The sequence below is a fragment of the Larimichthys crocea genome, chromosome XIII, assembly GCF_000972845.2.
Source record: "Larimichthys crocea isolate SSNF chromosome XIII, L_crocea_2.0, whole genome shotgun sequence".
In the NCBI taxonomy this organism is placed as follows: domain Eukaryota; kingdom Metazoa; phylum Chordata; class Actinopteri; family Sciaenidae; genus Larimichthys; species Larimichthys crocea.
This window is the reverse complement of record NC_040023.1, coordinates 10848514-10868679: the sequence shown is the minus strand read 5'-3', so window position 1 is coordinate 10868679 and position 20166 is coordinate 10848514. Positions and strand designations below refer to the sequence as shown.

Here is a 20166-nt window from a genome sequence, read left to right as displayed (position 1 = left end):
TACAGCCTCGTCTTGTTCTGGATATCTGCTGAACTCAAACAGCCGTCGTGATGTTCCTGGATCAAACGTGGGCACTGTAAGAACACTGCACCGCTCTGCCAGAGAGCTGCGTTAGTCATGCTGGATCTCCCTCTAAAGAACAGGTCAGGGGGTTATTAGTTCAGAACCTTAAAACCAAACTGATTACAGTCAGTCTTTATGGACACCACTGTATGTTACCATCACCATACACAGACTTTATCATGTTTCCACTGCTGTAAGACAGACGATATGCTGCTATGTCCAGAGGTGGAAATGTCCACATTTGTTTTCACTACCTGGACACAGCTACAATATTAACATATATACAGGAATCATATCCATCAGTCACATCATGAGAAACAGTTATTCATCCATACTGCTGATCCAGGTAACTCCAGACCTGATCAAACAAATGAACCTCCAGCCAGGATTTTGATTCAGACAGTAAACCTGCGGTGATGAACACACTTTGATACACGCTTTGAATATTAAAGATTTTCAAAATCAGCAGAAATCAAACTTTTACTGCTGGCACAGCGACCCCGTACATTTCCACCACTAGACCTCAAATACAAATACACCAAGCAGCTGCTGGGAAAGAGTTAATTAAAACTGTTAATTCAATTATATTTGATAATTACTTATTCATAGCTAATAATCAGTTTTTCAGTGTTTGTCTTATTAGTCCACTCATCATCTCATTCATTTAGTAACTTTAGGTCTGCTCGCCCCTGGTGGTTGTTATGAGCCCCAGCTTTAACATCACGTTAAACCAGGATCCGTTCTGCTGACCTGAGCCGTGTGACAGTTTCCTTCAACAGCATTTAATTGTTCTTTATTTGAATCACAATCACTCTGCACGGCTGTCAACAGAGCCGCTGCCGAGACTCACAGCGGATCAATGAACATGTCAGACATACAAAAAAACCTTGATACAGTCTTACTGACATCTTGTTTAGTGTCGGACAACACCGCCTGCCTCTCAAACTGTCTGCAGCCTGATAAGAAATGCTCCTGGCTCCATTTGTCGTGAGATAAAGCTGCAGCTTCAGCCTCGTATGTGAATCACAGGGATAATGAATGAGGTCAGGGCCGCGATCCAACGAGACAGCGTTGATACAGGCGCCTTAATCTAATACATTTAACCAGCCGACGGCGTCCTGGGACTACAGGAGTCATGAGAAGTAGAAATTTCAGATCTCCCTGAACTCCAGTTCATCAATCAGGCTGTGTGTGGGTGTGTGTGTGTGTGTGTGTGTGCAGAGACAATAACACCCAGTGACACAATCCTGCTGCAGTACCCCACCCCATCAAATCAATATCTGAGTCCAGACCAGGGGAGGCGGGAGGACGAGGTCAGTGTTGCTGTTTGTGGTGAACCCAACACCCACCACAGGAAGTGTCGAGGCAGCAAGTCACACCACCCGAGCCTCCGTGCTGGAGAGTTAACAGAGGTGGAGGATAAAGAGACATTCGTAGCAGTTTGAACTCTCCTCATGAGAAATGACTGAGCATAATGAGATGGTAATAATGTTGTTGCACAGTAAATCTCTTTTAACTGCCCGTCAAGAGGCTTTAGAGCAGAGTTAAGCATGCATGCTAATTGGAAAAAGCAGCTCTTGATTAAAACGGAAACGAATGTCACATTGACTCATTGATATTAATACAAACACATCTTAAAGCAAGGAAATAAGGATGCATGTGACTGGTCTGTGCAGACCAGAGTCATGTTTACATCCCCATCAATGTGGTGGCAAGGTGAACCTCCAACCAGCACGCCTGATTCACTGTCACGTAAGAAAGCATCATAATGCACCTGCCAAATAACATAACCTGGGTCTGCTAATATCAGAAATGAATTCACAAGAGTGGAAATCCCTGACCTGCAAATGCCGAGATGTCACCTGCGTGCAGGTTGACACGACAGTAAAAGAAAAACAGCAGCACCACGGCTCAACATGCAGAGACCCAGCAGAGCGAGACCGAATCACGACGAGTGTGTTAGCATGAGCAAACAAATCCTGAGCTCTGTGAAGCAAAGCTGGGAGTCAACAGCCGACAGCAACGAGACGAAACTTCAGCTTCAGACGTGGAATCAGAAAAACAGCTGAGAGGAGCTGCAGCGAGGACCACAGGTCAAACAGCAATCACAGAGTCGACTAAGTGTTATGAAGAGTGAGTATTAGCAGCAGTGTTACAGTTTCATGAATGGGGATGATTATTTTGCAGTAAAACTCTCTCCGTGCTTCTTTTGGAGCCGCAGAGCATCACATAAGTTGCAGTTCTGTGTCTTGGTGAGGACATGGTACCTGCGATGCGGATGACGGCCCTCTCCGCTGCGTCCAGCACGTCTCCGGACGCTGACTTGGAGCGCTTGATGCGATGGTGTTTAGGCAGGTTCCAGGGCAGCGTGTCACCAGGAGATGGAGAGTAGGTCATCGAACTCAGATCGCTGGTGCTCTCCTCCGACGCAGCCCTGACCAGAGGCCTCCTCTTGGGCTTGTCCTTCACCTCCTCCATAGTCTGGATGGACATCGTGAGGACAAAAGGACAAACATGGAGTTACAAAACAAAGCGGACAGAACAGAACAGGTTCTGGGGACGAGCCTATAGCACCAATGTTGTTCTGAGGTGGAAACATGGTGGGTCGTTTATGGAAGATGGATGGAATACAATTACATCATGACATTATAACTGCACAAAACGTTGATCCTGAATGAATGCCCAGCTATAATTAAACCTAATGTGCAGCAGTTAAGACAAACGTTCTGCTGCCTGAAGGATTTTTAGGCCAAATCCTGGAGGCCTGAGTCATTCACAGAGCTGCTGTGAGGAGCAGGTGCTGCTGCTGCTGCTGCACTGTACAACGTCACCACGCTGCCAGCTCCTTTTTCAGCTGAGTCACCATCCCAACTCGCAGGATGCTCTCCACAGGGGCGCTGGCTGCACCGCCACAGCCTCTCTCTGATTGGACAGGAGCAGACAGGAGCAGACACCCAGGGGTGATGTCTACAGAGCATCGGATACAGCTCACAGTCTGGATGAGATTTCTGGCTGTACTGGGTGTTGTTGTTGTTGTTGTTGCAGTACTTTATTCAAGCAGACGTACTACACGGCGTCAGCGTGGAAAAGGTTCTGCTCTGGTGAACATCAGCAGTTACAGTTGTTACTACATGATGACACATTATTGCTCAAGCTGGAAGTGAGATCAGCTAATATGGACTGATAACAGAGAGCAGAGCAGTGACATGTTACACCTTCCTGCAGCAGCTCACTGACTGACCTGAATATCTGACCTGCTTGGATTCAGCTAACGTCTAAGACTCAGGCTTTCATCAGCAGTAAAAGATTTCAGGAATATGCAGCTGGGCTGTAAGGCAGGTTAGAGCTCCATGCAGTGAAGGGGTCACGTTAAAAATTCATAGCCTCTGAAACAGCCTCGCTTCCAGGCACCGTGAATCCGACTTTCCTGAGCCAGGCTGCAGAGTGTGAAGCTTTCTCCGTATCAATCATCATCGTCCTGCAGAGCTCTGATCTGTTTCACTCTTACAGTGAGGTGCATCTGTACTGACATCACCTCCATTACTATTCAGAGGGGCTTCGCTTTCTTGTATGGCCTCCATCCAAGCAAGCTGAAAGCATCAGGGCGATCTGTAGTTACCAGGCAACCCTGCAGGGCATTAGAGAGCATGCTCCTGAAAATAAAAAAACTCTCAGCACTTGGAAATGGAAGAAAGTGAAGTGGTGGTATGAACAGACCGAGGAGCAGAGGGTGAATCACTCTGACAGCTGATGGACTTCATCAGGACTGGATCTGTGCATCATCAGTGACAGAGGAAGCTGGCAAGTGTGAATCCATCCCAGAAAAACTTGAGCTGCAGCCACACCTGAAACGAGCCTCTGTGTGTGTGTGTGTGTGTGTGTGTGTGTGTGTGTGTGTGTGCTGAGCCGCAGTGTGCACCTGCTGTTACTCAGGTTGCATGATGCAGCATGGCTGCTCACACTGATGATGCTCGGATTGTTTCTAATCTGCAGGTTTTTTTTACATCATGTGATTCAGCGATGCGGCAAAACACAAACTGTCAATAATCTGATTCCCGCTTTACTCACGCCAAAAATATCCAGGACGCTGCCGGACTTTGGTCCCCGGTAAACAATGACAGGATCCCGTTCACTGCAGCGGCTCGGTCGGCGGATTCAGTCCCGGTTGGGTGAAAACTTAGAGAGCCATCCTCATCCTCTTCATCCGCAGCGGGAGTCGCGCCTGCGTCCTGCGGTACTATCCCGGCTGAGTGTGTGTGGGGGGGATGTGGAGCCGGTCAGACCTGAACGGATCCGGTCTCCCTCAGTGTGTGCATGCCTCACGGACAGAGCAGAGCAGACGCACGGGCAGGCACGCGTTAAAGACGGAGATGAGCGCGCAGATCTGATTGCATGCTCGGTGCGCATGTGGAAACGGAGCCCGGGTCAGACGGATCCGCAGAATGTGTCATGTACCGTGATGCTGCGCAGATTTATAAGCGTGCTCGGGATAGAAAAACTCTGACATGATCACACCCTCAGTTCAACTCCTTCCCTTGAACCTCACACCTCTTTGGGGGAAGAGGACTGCTGAGCTCAGCATGTCTGGCATGTGGAAACAGATGGGCTGCTCTGATAGTACACAAACTCACGGGATCTGTAGTTTTTAACCCCAAACTGTCTGTTTCACACAAGCTTCAATGTGAGAAGGGAAGCCACATAAACCATCACCATGGTAACTGAGCATCATTAAAAATGGTTGAAATTGGACCTTATGTTGAGTTTTTTGACCTGAGCTCCTTTAAATGATGCACGTGTTGTCAAATCTAAGATTAACAGACCTGTTCATGTTGATTCCTGAGGTGCTTAGATGTAGAATTATGTAGAAAATGAGTCATGATATGAGAAGCTGCTGCATGCTGCATGTGTCTGCCAGATGACCTCTGCCTCCACTTTGCTTTCTGATGTCACAAACATGCAAATGAGCAGCCATCCATCAGGAAACCGGTTACATTTGGTCCACGGTTGTTTATTCCGTGTCATGTTTTTCCTCCTCGCTCCATAAATGGGGCCAAGTTGTACTGAGTCAAATTAAAAACTGTCGTGCTGAGCCATTACATAATCACAACAGCATGAATGATAGATCACTTGTTTGTGTGGCCCTACTACATTATTAGACTCCCACTTGGAGAATGAATCAATGGGCATGAAGAGGTGGAGAGGGAGGGAGCGAGGGGGAGGCGGAGCGCTCGCTCCATCCCATGTGTGCCATCGGTTCTGAATGCCGGCGTCTGTGCCAGCTCTGTGCCCATTGTGCTAAAGGGTCGATGATGATCAGCCAAGAGAGCTGAGAGAGGGAGGTGACGGGTGTTCCAGGTCAGGTCAGACAAGTCAGAATTACTGTGGTATTAAACATAAATCATCGGAGTATGGGCAACATATCAGATCAGCATAATAAACAACAACATGCCAGTCAACTGTGGTCAACTTCCAGTGGCAGAAGAAGTTTTCAGATTCTTTACTGAAGTAAAAGTACTAACACTGTAAAAAATACTCTTGTTCTGGAAATGTTACTTTAGCAAAAGAAGAAGATTAAATTTATTGTCATTCGCTCTGGGAGCAGTTCGAGGTTTGGTGACCTCTCCACAGCGTTCAGCAGGTGAAGAACAAGAACAAACAGTCAAGTACAGTGAGATAAGAGAGTTCATACGGGGTAGATGTATCATGTCCAGTTGTTGGTGGTGTTGGAGAGGAGGTCCTCTCTGAGGAGCTGGAGGTCTTCAGGTTTTAAAAGGTAGAGAGGGACGGGCCTGATCTGGTAGGAACTGGTAGGACGTTCCACCAACCGGGAACAACAGACTGGATCACCGTGAACGAACGGGTGGCAGAGTGCAGCGGTCGTGAGGTAACATATGTCTGTATGAGGGCGTTCAGGTAGGTAGGTGCAGAACCAGAGTCAACTGTAGTCAGCATGAGAGATCTGAATCTAATGCGGGCCAGAGGAGCTCGATGAGCAGCAGGGTGACATGTTGTAGACCGGGCGAGCCGCCACGTTCTGGATCATCTGAAGAGGTTTCACTGTGCAGGTCATCTGAAGAGGTTTCACTGTGCAGGCTGGGAGGCCCGTCAGGAGGATGGTACAGTACATGATCACAGCTGGTGTCAGGAGTTGAGTCAGGTAAGGCCCAGGTAAGGTGGTTGCTGTGGTTGGTTGAGGTGAAGCTAACTCCATATTTTATAAGAGCTGCAACCAACATCTGAAGATCCAGAACCGTGAAATGTTCTCAGGTGAAATGTTAATCCAGATAATTATTCTGCTGTTAAACGATGAATGGACTCATCGTTTCAGCCGTACTCCTGTTCAGTTTCAATGTTTTATGTGCCGAAATATTAATGTGTAAAGTAACTGGTAACTAAATCTGTCAAATGAGTGCAGTGGAGTTGAGGTAGAGTACTTCAGTGAAAGTACTCAGTTACATTCCACGACTGCTTGAAATCATTGTTGCTCAATCAGGAATGCTGGAAAATAAGTTTGTGTGTCTCTCAGGAATTAGTGTCGTGGAAAAACAGATGACGTGTGAGAGTGAGTGAAACCTTTAATAACTGGACCATCATCAGTAAATTAACAGAGAGAGGAGTACTCGCATACTTCAGCAGGATGTTCAAACACACTGTGGTTAAATGTTCAGATACAAACAACAACATGGACATAAATTCATCATCACTCCTCCCACGTGTGAGCGCCTGAAGTGTGCTCTGATTGTCCATTGACCGCATTTATAAGATGATTCAAACGCATTAAGGGAGTCTTAAATACTGCATGAAAATAACATTTAAAACAGTACATTACAATTATAATTAAGGTACTTAAACTATATAATTAAGTAGACCAAAATATATTGTGATTAGCTTCAGATTGAGCTGAATCATTGTTAAAATATCACGTAAGATTGTTCTAAATCAAGACATTTAACATAGTTATAATAATATAATTGAGTGCACTGTGGAAAAACACACTTTCAGTAGATTTCATTTCATTAAGGTACAAATTAAAATATCGAATATTATGGATCCACTGCCTCTAGAGCCAGAATAAATAAACAAACTACAATATTGGGCAGAGGAAACAGTCCAAGACACCCACTGACCATTCAAAGATCACCACAGAGGACAACAGAGGACAACAGAGGACATGTCTGTGTTGAGTTATCCTCAATACCTTTTTAAAAAGTGCAAAAACTGACTTATTAAACCAAAGCACAGAGGAGAAATCGGTCCTGGCACGGCAGGAAACGAGGCGTTTGACGACACTGGACGGAGAAAACATTCCTCACCTTCTGTGATCTCGCTGCAGTCACCGTTTCCATCCTGACTTTAAGAGGTCGTCTCTTCCGTTTCCTCACTGCCGGACACGGTGGCTCCTTCACCACAGCTTCCTCTGCCTGGACCGAGGCGGCTGGCTTCTCTTTGGGCTTCTTCTTCCTCTGAAACGACACGATGCATTCACTTAGTTCATGTAATTATTTCACCTGATCGTCACAACGAGCGGCTGCTTCTCTGACATGCAGATTCTTATTTGCAGCTGCAGCTTCATGGATCCAGTTTTTCATTTAGAAAGTTACTTTGAGGAAAGTCCACTCTCCAATTATGAATCTGCCCCATTGGAAAACTGCAGCTCTTGATATCTGGCACGCTCAGACTGAGCCGGACAAAAGCTTCCTTATTCAGAGGCCATTGATTCTGATTAATGTTGTCAGGTTCTGTTTATTCTGCTGAAGAGGAATACGACCACATGAAATGAGGGTTTTTGCACCCAAGGGAACAATCTAGTTTAAGTGAAAGGAACTTTTGAAGGTTAAGTAAATTAAGCTCTTAATTGAACTCATAACAGCTTTCATGAAGCAGCTGTATATTTCAAGATGCCAACATGCAGACAGTGTAGTCGACGATAAATTAAAGTTATTTCTACATCTATATCTGTTTTTGTTGGTAATCTCTCAGCAGGAGTCAAACAAAGTTCTGTCTCATCTTATCAGCTGTTAGGAGTTCTGAGGCGTGCAGCGTTCCTGAAAGAGGTGATTGTAAAGTCCCGTCTTTGCTGCGAGTTAAAGACCGACAGAATGCGTGAGCGACACTTCCATTGTCAGAACACGAACAAGCCTTTCTTTCATTCGGCTGCTGAAAATCACATGTGATCATAATGAAATCATTCACATAGATAGAAATGTAAGGCCACCCGACCTCTGAACCAGCAGCAAGACCCAGATCATGATGGGAACGTTCGTGTCCACCTACCACAGACTCTTATTGTCTGCAGAAGTGGTTATTGCAATAAATTAATCAGAGTTTTAAATTATAGAAGTGAAAGAAAGAAGATAATTTGTTTCAACTTGTCTTCTCAAATTCAGTCAAACTCTAAGGCAGCCCACACACCAACTTTATTAAGTTAAAACAAATAGTTCCTTTTTTACAGCGTGAGGAACTGCAGGAAAACAGAGCCAGGAGCTCATAATTTGTCATAGTGGAAAAACTGACACATGAGGCTGCAAGAAGAAGCACACACTGTGAAGAAGAGTGGGAACATACAGGAGACTAACAAAGATTGAAGTGCTGAAATCATGACAGCACGCTGACAGTGTGGAGCTGACGTCCATCCAGTGACGGACGTCTTTACATTTGTTCTTTCAGCATCTGAAGAGCCCCTTGTGTACAACAGAGCCTGATAACTCATGGTCACTTCATTACGTGGGTCGCTGTGTCTATAGCCCAGTGCTTCAAACAGAGACCTCACATGTCTCTTTGTCCACGCTGGCTGCTGCTGCAGAGGGAAACGGACCTTTGTTGGCGCGTTGGTGCCACCCCGACAATGGGCTTCACTCATGGAGCCTCTGGAACGTATCACACACACACTGAGCGCACAGTGCTTCTCCAGTGTGTGCAACACTCATCGTCGCCGTGCCAAAACACACTGAGCCAGGCCAGCGCAGTCACACATCTCTCAGCGTAACATGGGCCCACTTGCAGTATACTTAGTAATGGAACTGGCGCGTGATAAAGCTGCAGCTGCTGAGAGGTTTGTATTACACTACATAGATTATATAGGAATGATATCAACGGTGTCATCTGCAGGGACACGCGATGGGACAAGAGGGGGCTCGAGCTGAAGAGGAACATGGATTTATACCGACTTTACTGCTACTCGAGCTTCAGTGCTGCACGTTAAAGAACGATGTGCTTCACCAAATGCCAGTTCCTCTTGTATTTTTAAAGAAACACTGTTGTTCATGCTGGAAACTTAAATGCATCACTTCCCCTCATGACTGGGACAGATGTAAAAACAGGATATACAGTAGGATGAATCACAGCTGTGCTGCACAAGTCAGGAACCACACCAGTCAATGTGAGCAGCTATTTGGCTCTGAGTCGGGTCACCACTTTGGTCCACACCGAAATATCTCAAAAACTACGGATGTCCATGGATTGACACAAAATGTGTTGTTTGTTTCTCATGAGTTTACGGGAGGACGCAGCCAATCCCAGCTGACACTGGGCGAGACAAACAACCAATCACACTCACACCTGTGGGCATTTCACCAAATAACTTATTAACCTGCATGTCAGGACTGTGGGAGGAGGCCAGAGTACCCACACAGACACAGGCAGAACAGAAAGGTTCTGGTCCTGGTGGGTATGATGAACCCAGGACTGTGTTGCTATCAGGCGACAGTGGTAACCGCCCTGAAATTTAAGATGACGAATGACTCTGAGCGATCTCTTCTCCATCGCAACCAAGAGGCTGACATCTGTGGTTCTTTAAGTGAAATGTCTCAACAGCTATTGGATGGCATTGAGAAATATTCAGGATGAACTGTAATCAAATTTTCATCTAGCGCCATCATCAGGTCAGAGTTTTTATGGTTCAAGCAGTCTAATCTGTTTCTCTGTTCAGTGCTTAACTAACATCACACGTGTTAACATGGTGACATTAGCATGTTAGCTCACCGTGAGTTCAGCCAAGTCCAACCTCACAGAGACTCTTGAATCTTTTATGATTTCTGTTTTATTGGGTTTTAAAACAATAGCTGCACACTCAATTCTCAATGCCTGACCTTTATTCTGAAGGAGTTTACCAATTAAATGCTGCCCTGTTGTGTGTTTTTGTGTGCTAGTTAACGGGAGGCATCCCGGGTGGACTACTTAAACGTTGAATGAAGCATTTGTTTCCAAAGAGGAACCAATAAAAGCCAAATCAACGTGTGCTTTGGTCTAATCTCAACCTTTCTTCAAAATCTGAGGGACCTCATGGAACATATGAACTTCATGTTGCAGATACTCCTGTAGACATGCAGTGATGCGCTCAGTGTCTTTAAGGCGTTACGGCACAAACGTGACTGTCCATAACACTGACATGACATGATAGATTTATATTTGCGTCACACACTGGCAGAGACGTATCATCATGTCAATAATAAAGTCTGTTGGATGAGTAATAATGAACCTGTCCAGCTTGCTGGTCTCTGTGCTCTGCAGGCTGCGAAGGGCAAGTGAGCGAGGACCTCTGAAGTCTGAACGAGGCATTACAAGCTGAGGTTTGAAGACTTCATCAAGATTACACAGGAATGTAAAGGTGTGATGTGTTCATATCTTTGGCACAAAGGAGCAGAAGTCGCCTGATTCAGGCAGATTTTCTCACCTGGGTCGGAGCTTTAGATTTGGAGTGCTTTGCCATCACTGCGTGTAAAGAAACAACACAAATATTAGAGATATGAACAGAAAGTGTTTCAATCATCAGACTTTTAAACTATGATCATGAAGGGATGCAGAGACATCCTGAGTCATTGTTCCCGAGTGTGCACAGTGACATGCAGGTTACTATGACTCTGTCATTAAGGTCACATTCTGGAGGACGGTACAGCAGAGTGTAGTTTCACATTCTCAGTCAGATGGAAAAGTATTCCTGTCCTAAAAATAAACATGTTTTAGTACTAATGACTATGAAAGAGCCATTGTATCCTCTCACTGGCTGGAAGCACATTCAAACAGTAATCACAGCAGCTCCAACCACAAAATGGAGTCAGAGCCAACACGAGCTGGCAATTTCTTGGAAAATGTGGATACTGCAGCCTTGGAAAGGAAACATTAACATTTTACAATTACCGGATTTGGAAAAAAAAAGAAAAAGAAACAGCACAACGCTGCTGCTTGTAAAACAGAGGCTGACTTCAAGTTAAAACTACACAGCAAGCAGCATCAGAAGCCACCTATCACAGGCCTCCACACACCCACAGACGCTGGGAGTTGGAGTAGAGGGCCCACCTACCTGCCAGGTACCTCTCCAGGGAAGGCGAGGAGCTCTGGTTCCAACTGTAGCAACAGAAGAAGAAGAGCCAGACCAGAAGAGTGGCCAGAACCAGAGCTAGAACCCAGAGGAGCCGGGCCACGGCTGGGTTAGTGACAACCCAGGCTGTCAGGAGATCCATGCTGAAGACTGCTCGGCACCAGTTAGAGCCTCACTGTCTAAAAGTCAGTGTGAAGTCAGAGAGTGAGCAGCAGCAGCAGCAGCAGAGCTCATGAATGGACTGCAGCGGGCCGGTTTGCGTCCTCTCGGGGCAGCCACAGCGCCTGCAGCAGCAGCAGGAGAAGAAACAGCAGCCAGAGCAACGGCAACCACAGATGGATACCAGCTGTTCCAGAAGGAGCCCGGCTCAGACCTCAGCCCACGTCAGCTCTGAGTGTGAGTGTGTGTGTGTGTGAGAGTGTGTGTGTGTGTTTTTTTTTTACTCAAGTCCTGGAAAAGTGTGAGTGTGTGTGTGCATAAGTAAAACAGTTTGGAGGAGTGGCTAGGAGTTCACAGACAGCCACTCCCAGGCTGAACATCAGAAGGAATCCTCACACCGGCCGAGAGGCCGAGAAATGCACCTGGGGCACTTTCCCCTCTTCACCTGCCTGATTCAAAGACAGAGGTATGTCTGTCTCCTGACGCCTGTCACTTCTCTGTACCGTCATTAAACCAGGTATGTTAATTAACATGACAGAAACAGGCTGTGCCTTCTAAAATCTACTTTAACGGTCCATAAGTGCTCACCCAACAGGTTTTAAATACAGCCAGGTATGTGTTCCACATCTACACAAATCAAATATTTGCAGAGAACATCCTGAAATAGAGTCGGCTTCACGGCGACATTCAGGAATAAGGTGTGGTTAAACATTTACTGCTCGAGCAGACAACCAGCTCACTGAGACTGTGAGGCCACAACAAGATCCAAGTCTGGGACTGAAGACTGATCTGGGTCTTGTGAGTCCCCATTCAGTCTGATCCTCATAGCAACAGCAGGTCCCTGTGTGTTACAGGTTCACACGTCAGTTATGAATCTGTCTGTTCTTACTTCAGTGACATACATGACAACTCAGACACGCTCAGACATAAACCGACGGCTCCATCTAGTGGGTGAAATATGAAATGAACGAGAGACAGATCTCTTTAAAGAGGCAAAAACATGTTTAATGTTACGTCATGAGCTGAACAGCAAACAGCATATCTCTAAACGAGTTAGCGGTTATGAGAAGAGGATGCTCTCATATAAATAATACCTCGGGTGAGAAGGACGTCTTCAGGTGTCGCTGCCTCCTCTTGGATCTGTTTTACTGCAGCACTGAAGTTTGTGCAGTTTCAATAACATTGTGCATAAACTGATAAATTCATAAATAAATAAATAAATAAATAAAATTCAGAAATGTGGCAGAGAGTATGGTTTGTCAGTCTGAGATATGACACTATGATGATACTTGTAAATAATATCCTCAAGAGTCTTCTGCTTCCTCTTGACGCTCATTTTTTGGCGTCCTTCCTAAATTAGATTAGAAAAACACCTGCCAGCCTGTCACTCAAAATGATTGACAGGACAAAAAACAAGTATGATGTGCAGAATCATCTCCAGATTATTTGGCACGGCTAATAACCCGGATGTGGTTTTGGGTTACGAGCAAGCGGAAGGCAGAAAACCTGAGGTGGTACTCAAACTGAAGGACACAAATAATGTCGTGACTCCACGTGGAGCCATCAGAGGGCAGCAGGACACACGGACACGACAGGTGAGTGACGTGACGGTAACTTTTCTTCACGTCTTTGAGCGTAAACGTAACAAATGAACCCTGTAAATACAAACTGATGCTGAAAAACGTCTGAAAGTTTCTTTAGCTTGTCATTTATATGTAATGTTAGATAATCAGCTGTTGATCCAAACTTCATGTCGTCAGACGTCAGATCACGGCGCGAATCAGAGGAGAGACGTCTCGTTTCAGGCTGAATGAATCATGCAAAGATCCTCCAAGAGAAACTCAGGCTGAGAATACTGAACTGGAAATGAGCACCTGAAATAAAAATCAAGCCTTGAACTTTTCTGGCTGACGTCTCTAAAGAAAGTTGAGTCTCTCATTCAATAGTTTTATGACAAAAATAAATGATGTTAATATCCTCTCTCTCTCTCTGCCAACACTAAATGCTACGACTACTACCAAAGGATGAACGTCTGTATAAACCCTTTCATGCTCAGCGTACCTCGTTTCTGTTGCTGTAGGCAACTTTCTTTTCAATGTTTATTGCCAGCATCTGGCTGCGGAAGGACAGGCTCTTGGTCTTCTCGATCACCTGCTGGTACGGCGACACGGCGTTGTTGCCCATCACCACATGACCCTGACAAACAAACCCACAACATGTATTATTTTTCTGAAGGACTTTAAAGTACAACAAACACGATGACAGCAAAAGAAATACACACACACACACACACACGTCGCTCTATTAATACATAGACGAGCTGTTTGTGTTGGGCTCTGTGGTTTAAGCTGAAGGTGGATCAGTGAACGGGGAGCCTCACCAGTTTAGAGTCGATCTTGGCGTCGAGCCTGGCGTTACGGATGAGGTTGACGATCCACCTCTCCGCCTCCTCCGGCGTCATGTTGAGTTTGTCTGCTAGCATGCTGAGCAGGGAGAGCGAAGGAGGAGGAGGAGGAGGAGGAGGCATTTCAGTCAAGTAAATATCCATCAACTGTGCATTCACTGACACACACACACACACACACACACACACACACACAAGCCTAATATTCACCTGATGCTGATACACTGATGGATCCGACAAAAGGTCTCAAAGATGAAGAGACGGGCGTTCTCAATGAAATCCTCGAGGCAGGCGACCAGGAAGAAGTCATTTACAAGAACCTGGAGGACACACACACACACACACACACACACACACACACACACACTTTATACCTTCACACAGTACACACTGAAGTACAGAAAGTTCCACTCGTAGTAAAACTAGTTCCTACAGCAGCATGAGGCACATTTCTAAAAATGTGCTGAAACAACAGTCTGCATTCAAACATACGAGTGAGTGGAGCCATGTTCAGACTTTAAGTCGGCCTCAGTACATAATAACACCTCAGGTCGACCGCACATGATGTGCTGTGGTCTGGCTGCTCTGGCAGAATTTCCCGTACCTTGAAACGTCGTGGTCAGAGTATTTATAGGCTGGGTCCCGCTCTAGATTATGGTATCACACGATATCGCCCTCCTAAAAATTGGAAAGTCTAATTTTTCTCATTAAAGATGCACATTTATGACTCATCTCCTCGGGTTGCGCTCTATAGGAGCTCTTGCTGAATCATGTACTGATGTAAAGTTATATTGCTGTTCAAAGGGAACGTCTTCAGACCTCCAGGGGGGATCCGAGCGGTTTCAGGAGAGACTCGTTGAAAGGAAGGCTGGATGGATTACATAATATATATGTAAATATACAGCTGGAGGGCGAAGCTCTCCATTTTCAGTCCGTCTATGTTCCAGTCCTCACCTAGAGGAAAGAATGAGATCGCGGACGGCCGGGCTCAGCCTTCGAGACAAGGTGAGGAGCTCCTTCACGGTGAAAGGAGCCAGCAGACACCTCCTTTTGGAGGTGCAGATATATTAACATATTAAAAAAGGAGATCACACAGGATAGCCTGTGTGATTTGGTTGAAGCCATGTCCAACAACAATGTTAGACCAGTTTGGCTCTTTTTGAGGGTCTACAACGTCAAATAACATCCAAAGGTTCAACAAAACTCAAGAATTTAACTAAAGGAGCCTTTAGTTTAGTGGAAAAGCTGCAAAACAACAAAAGCTAACAGCTGTATTTACATTTAATTTGTGTTTTCTGAAGCAAAATATGTTAATATGTTCTGTCACACAACACGATGTTAACACATTTCTGAATCACCGTCGTCAACCTCACGCTACAGAAAACACGTCACCTGACATGAAGCATTAAACGATCACCAGACCTAAACTCTACTCTGTTTTATTTTATTTTATGAGATTAATGTCACGACGTCTCGATCTGTGGCTTTGAAGCGACGATCACAGGAATGTTTGGCCACCTCAGATCTCTGGAAGAGCTGAGACGTGTTAGACTCTGCGAAGAGACGTGGCACCGTTATCTCACGGGGGCTTTTATTGTGAAAGAATAATGAATAAAATTATGCAACGGCATGGTGTGAACACAAACTAAGGTGTCCAACATAAATACTAAATTAGTTGATTAGACAAACCAGTAATTAGAAAACTGCCAAGAGCACAGTCTTCATTCCATCATCATTTGAATCTGTCAGTCGCTGCATCATTCATACACGATGAGAATGCACAAAGTCCCTCAGCACCACTACGAAACTGCAGGCAAGAGAAGGCAACCGAGCCCCCAAATCTGACAGCTGTTTGGCTTTGAAAATCAAACTGAATAAAAGTAAGAGCCAGCAAATCAGGCCAGACGTGGATTTGCTGAGGCTGAAGAGACTCAGGAGATCACAGCTGAGGGAGGCTTCGAATTACCCCCTCAGACCCAGGAGACAGGAAACTTTTCTGGGGGAGATACTGTGACAAACGCACACTGTCAGGCGGGAAAAGTGAAGGAGGAACTTCCGTACCGACTCACACTCCCTCAGCTTCTTCTGGGCGCTGTCGAAGTCGAAGTTCACGTAGAGACACTCCACGAACTCCGTGATCGGGTCCTTGTACGTGTACGACTCCTGCAGAACGGAGAGGAGTGTCGGTTAAATCCTTCAATCACGTCAGAGGAAGAATTGTTCTGCTCACAGTCGCTGACCTTACCTGTTGAATGACCTTCACCAAGTCCTTGAGCACTTGCCTGCGCTTCCGTACGTCTTTGTTTGTGATGACTGCGGTCGTGAGGTATCGCAGGATGTGTGGGCACATTGTCTGGATGGCATTCAGGTACCTAAAAAACAAAAGGCAGCACACCGTGGCAGCTTTAGTTGCCATCACAACTAAATTTGGGTTTCTCTGTGCTGACAAATCTGAGTCATGCTGTTAAATACTGTACAGGGCACAGTAAACAAAACCTGAACACTGTGTCAAAAATACATGCGACTAACAAAGCCTCGATAAACGTGCTGCACGTAAAGGGTGAGTGCTGACTCACTGTGGCTGATAGAGGAAGAGCTCGATGATGTTGTCTCGGCCTTTAGGATGGTTGAAGAACACAAAGAGGGACCAGTGGATGAGCCAGGTCCTCTGCTGCAGGGACTGGAGAGGAGAGCTCACAGACTGGACAGAGAGAGGACACGAGATGCTTGAGAACACGAATGCTGGAAATACAACACAGACAAACGTTCATTCATGACGCTCTGACCACCAGATTTAAAATTTTAAATGCAGTGGATACGAAGGACTGCAGCTAGATGTCGCTCTTGTCTCCGCCCGACGTTTAAAAGACTTGTTGCACTTGTGACAGCGAGCATCGTCTGCATGAACGCAGTAAAGTAAGAAACAGACTTTGAGTGTTTATTCTCTGTTGTCACAAAGAGAAAGAGGCAGAGAAGGTTCTGATGGATGAGAGGCACAGAGAACTGACCACGACCATCACAGGCTCAGAGAGAGGAGGAGGAGGAGGAGGAGGAGGAGGACGGCTTCAGTTTCTACAGCAGGACTAGAAACATCAGAGCTGATCAATACTACAATATTTATTCATTTAGTTTCACTCCTGGTTTTCATTCCGACCTGAGACAAACTTTCCTGCCTACAAATAACAGTTAGTCATTGATTAGACCTTCACCTGTGTACACCGTCAGGATGACTTGATCTTTGTTCTGACATTTCATAAACCAGCTTCACTCTCACAGTCGTGCACGTTTCTACTTCACCAGAGAAACTGCACACGTCATTCTGAGCTGCTTTTATTTCTAAAGTCCTAATCCAATCACTAATAAAACAAGGCAAATCTCATCTGGCCTGTAAGATAAATTATTCACTTACGTTGTTATCGATCGTCTCTCTCAGTCGAGTGAGATCCTCCATGGCTGCTTCCCAGTTCTGCATCAGGATCTCCGAGGCCAGTTTCCCCCACAGAGAGCTCAGGGCGTTCCTGTCTGTCGAGGGAACCTGAGAGAGAGAGAGCAACACATTCATCAGAGATGTGACTGAGCAGAAGTCTGGAGGTAATAATTCATTTAAAAAATGTATTCTACTGAGGCTTGTTGAGAACTTTTACTGTTCTTACTCTTACCAGGACACGGAAGAAGTAGAGGTACTCTGCAGCCCCGGAGTAGTTTCCACACTCGTACTGGAATTTGGCGTACCTGTACAGCGTGTCCAGGTACTCCTGACGAAACTGAGAAACAACAAGAAAGGACGAACAAGCTTAAATGAAATCACACTGAACAAGACTGACAGCCTTTTATAAAGGAGATGACGTCTGGCTTTGACCATGTCTACCTGTACTTCAGCCGATAAAGGATCATTCGAAAACACGTGGCTGGATGTTATGTTAGAACAAAGAGTCTGTAGCCCCGGAGTGCAGTCACACGAATCCACCGTGCCTCAGAGAAAACTAATTATGGGCGGCTCGGAGGCCGACAGAATGCAGCTGATTGGAGAATGCATTTTTCATCTTTTGAGGCAAAACAAAGACTTTTTTTTCTTTTCTCCTCGTCTGAGCGGAGAACACGACGTGAACAGCGCTCTGTTTGTTTTTTCATGCACAGACTAATCACAAACAAGACTCATCCTAAGATTACACAGAAAAGGTCAAATGAAGAGTGACTGATCGCGGGGAGGAGTGGACACTCGGTGGGTGTTGTTGGATGTAGTTTGACATGCTGAGGTTTGTGTAACAGTTCTGGCTGGCTCACAGCAGCAGCTGGTTGTTATGGAAACAAAAACACATTGCACCTTAAAAAGACTAAAATGCAGCGCGCTGGTTTGTACAATAAGAGCTGAAGAGTGACTGCACAGACTTCAGAACTTACATTGTGTTTCTCTGAAAGATAGTCGAAGAGCATCCTCCCGTCTCTGCCCAAACAAACAGATCAATAGATGTCAGATGAGGCGTTTACACTGCGCAGACGTGCTCTCAGTACGATAATACACTTTGCTGGTCTGACCTCGTGGACTGCATCTGCCGAGTGGTTTCTGGGTCTTCGAACATCTTGACGATCGGCTCCGTCTCTGACTGGAGCTGCTTCAGCTGTGCCACGACGGTGCTCCTCTTCTCCCTCAGGGCTGAAACAGGACACGCACATTTATACAGATGATCTATGTCCAATGTTTTCACCACACACTCTGGCCCCTCTGTTTAAATCACATGTCAAAAATCTTGGGGTAACATTTGATATTAGGCTCAGATTTAACTGATTAACTCTGTTGTCAGCACGAGCTTCTTTCAGCTCCGTCTCTTGGCCAAAGTCGGTAATCCACGGGTTCTTCAGCTCCAGACTGGACTACTGCAATGCCCTCTACGTTGGCCTCAGTCAGTCCTCATTTTCTCGTCTCGTGCAGACGCGAACACATTCCCCTCGTGCTGTCGTCACTCCACTGGCTTCCAGTTTTAGAATTGATTTTAAACTTCTGCTGTTTGTTTTTAACTCCATTAATGCCTCGGCCTCCTCTTACCTGTCAGAGATTTTAACTTTTCGCAGTTGAGGCAGAGCCCTGCAGTCTCCGGGTCAGCTTCTGTCAGAGGTCCCTAGGTCGAGACTGTGGAACAAACTGCCCCCTGACATCCGCCCCACTACTGATCTCAGCCTTTTAAAATCGAAGCTAAACTTGACTAGGGCAGTGCTGTTCCTCAGGTGTACTCATTCTGTCTGCTCCTTTCTGTATTTCTGGAAGGATTTTAACACCCTGCAGGCTGCAGCACTTTTAATTGTATTTGTTTGTTATGTATCTGGGGTGTGACATAAATAACACAAAGATAACAACAACCAGTAAAAGACTAAATAAACACATAAAGGATCCACATGTCACGCTGTGTTATTAAAAAAGCCTACAGTGGCAGTTTGTGTGTCTGCTTGTTCAGGGGTGACTGCAGTTACCATCAACCTGCACATCAGATTAACAATTCAGGAATAATCCTACTCTGTGCATCTGTACCTGTACAGTCTGTATTATAATGAGTCTGTGTGTTACGATGAGTCTGTGTGTTACGATGAGTCTGTGTGTTACGATGAGTCTGTGTGTGTTTCTTACAGTGTGGGATCTCCTTGTCTGCATACAGGTTCTTGTACACGTCCATGGCGAAATCCACCATGTTGGTGTCGCTGAGGAGGTCCAGCTTCCCCTGAAGAAGTTCCTTTTCATTGTAAATCTGTTAGAAATTAAGAAACAAAACAAAAACACACGTTAGTCTCCTTAAAGAAAGAAGGGAGCATGAGGAGGTGAAGGAGCTGAGCTGGGTGTTAACACTGTGACAGCAGCTGCACTGACTAAAGACTCGTTACATTAACGTTAATTAACAGTTTATCAAGGTTTGCTGTGACTGACAGGCTAACTGACAGGCTAACTGACAGCTAATTGACAGCTAACTGACAGGCTAACTGACACGCTAACTCACACGCTAACTGACATGTTAACCGATAGGCTAACTGACAGCTAACTGACGGCTATCTGACGGCTAACTGACAGGCTAACTGACGGCTAACTGACGGCTAACTGACAGGCTAACTGACACGCTAACCGATAGGCTAACTGCTCACCTCCTCCACAGAGCCCTCACCTCCTCCACAAAGCCCTCACCTCCTCCACAGACCTCACCTCCTTCACAGAGCCCTCACCTCCTTCACAGACCTCACC

At 45.7% G+C, this 20166-nt stretch overlaps 2 protein-coding genes across 6 annotated transcripts in view; both read right to left on the bottom strand.

Annotated features, from left to right (window-relative positions):
* Positions 1 to 11537, bottom strand: part of pleca (plectin a) — an 84877-nt gene extending 73340 nt beyond the window's left edge. For 4 of the 5 annotated variants that reach the window (XM_027286547.1, XM_027286548.1, XM_027286550.1 and 1 more), the window contains exons 1-4: positions 11363 to 11537; positions 10736 to 10773; positions 7377 to 7526; positions 2331 to 2544 (exon numbers count right to left, since the gene is read on the bottom strand). In XM_027286547.1, the coding sequence (XP_027142348.1) occupies positions 2331 to 2544; positions 7377 to 7526; positions 10736 to 10773; positions 11363 to 11522 (562 nt within the window). In that variant the 5' untranslated portion in view covers positions 11523 to 11537. Of the gene's footprint in view, positions 1 to 2330; positions 2545 to 4131; positions 4729 to 7376; positions 7527 to 10735; positions 10774 to 11362 lie in introns of those variants that run through there. The other variant, XM_027286552.1, reaches the window with a different exon arrangement.
* A 2035-nt stretch (positions 11538 to 13572) lies between these two features.
* LOC104929254 (eukaryotic translation initiation factor 3 subunit E-B) overlaps positions 13573 to 20166 on the bottom strand; it is an 8612-nt gene continuing 2018 nt past the window's right edge. The window contains exons 2-13 of the mRNA XM_027286993.1: positions 20110 to 20160; positions 19564 to 19681; positions 18480 to 18597; positions 18345 to 18387; positions 17603 to 17707; positions 17353 to 17478; positions 16520 to 16644; positions 16189 to 16315; positions 16005 to 16106; positions 14154 to 14263; positions 13920 to 14022; positions 13573 to 13735 (exon numbers count right to left, since the gene is read on the bottom strand). Of these exons, the coding sequence (XP_027142794.1) occupies positions 13592 to 13735; positions 13920 to 14022; positions 14154 to 14263; positions 16005 to 16106; positions 16189 to 16315; positions 16520 to 16644; positions 17353 to 17478; positions 17603 to 17707; positions 18345 to 18387; positions 18480 to 18597; positions 19564 to 19681; positions 20110 to 20160 (1272 nt within the window). The 3' untranslated portion in view covers positions 13573 to 13591. The remainder of the gene's footprint in view (positions 13736 to 13919; positions 14023 to 14153; positions 14264 to 16004; positions 16107 to 16188; positions 16316 to 16519; positions 16645 to 17352; positions 17479 to 17602; positions 17708 to 18344; positions 18388 to 18479; positions 18598 to 19563; positions 19682 to 20109; positions 20161 to 20166) is intronic.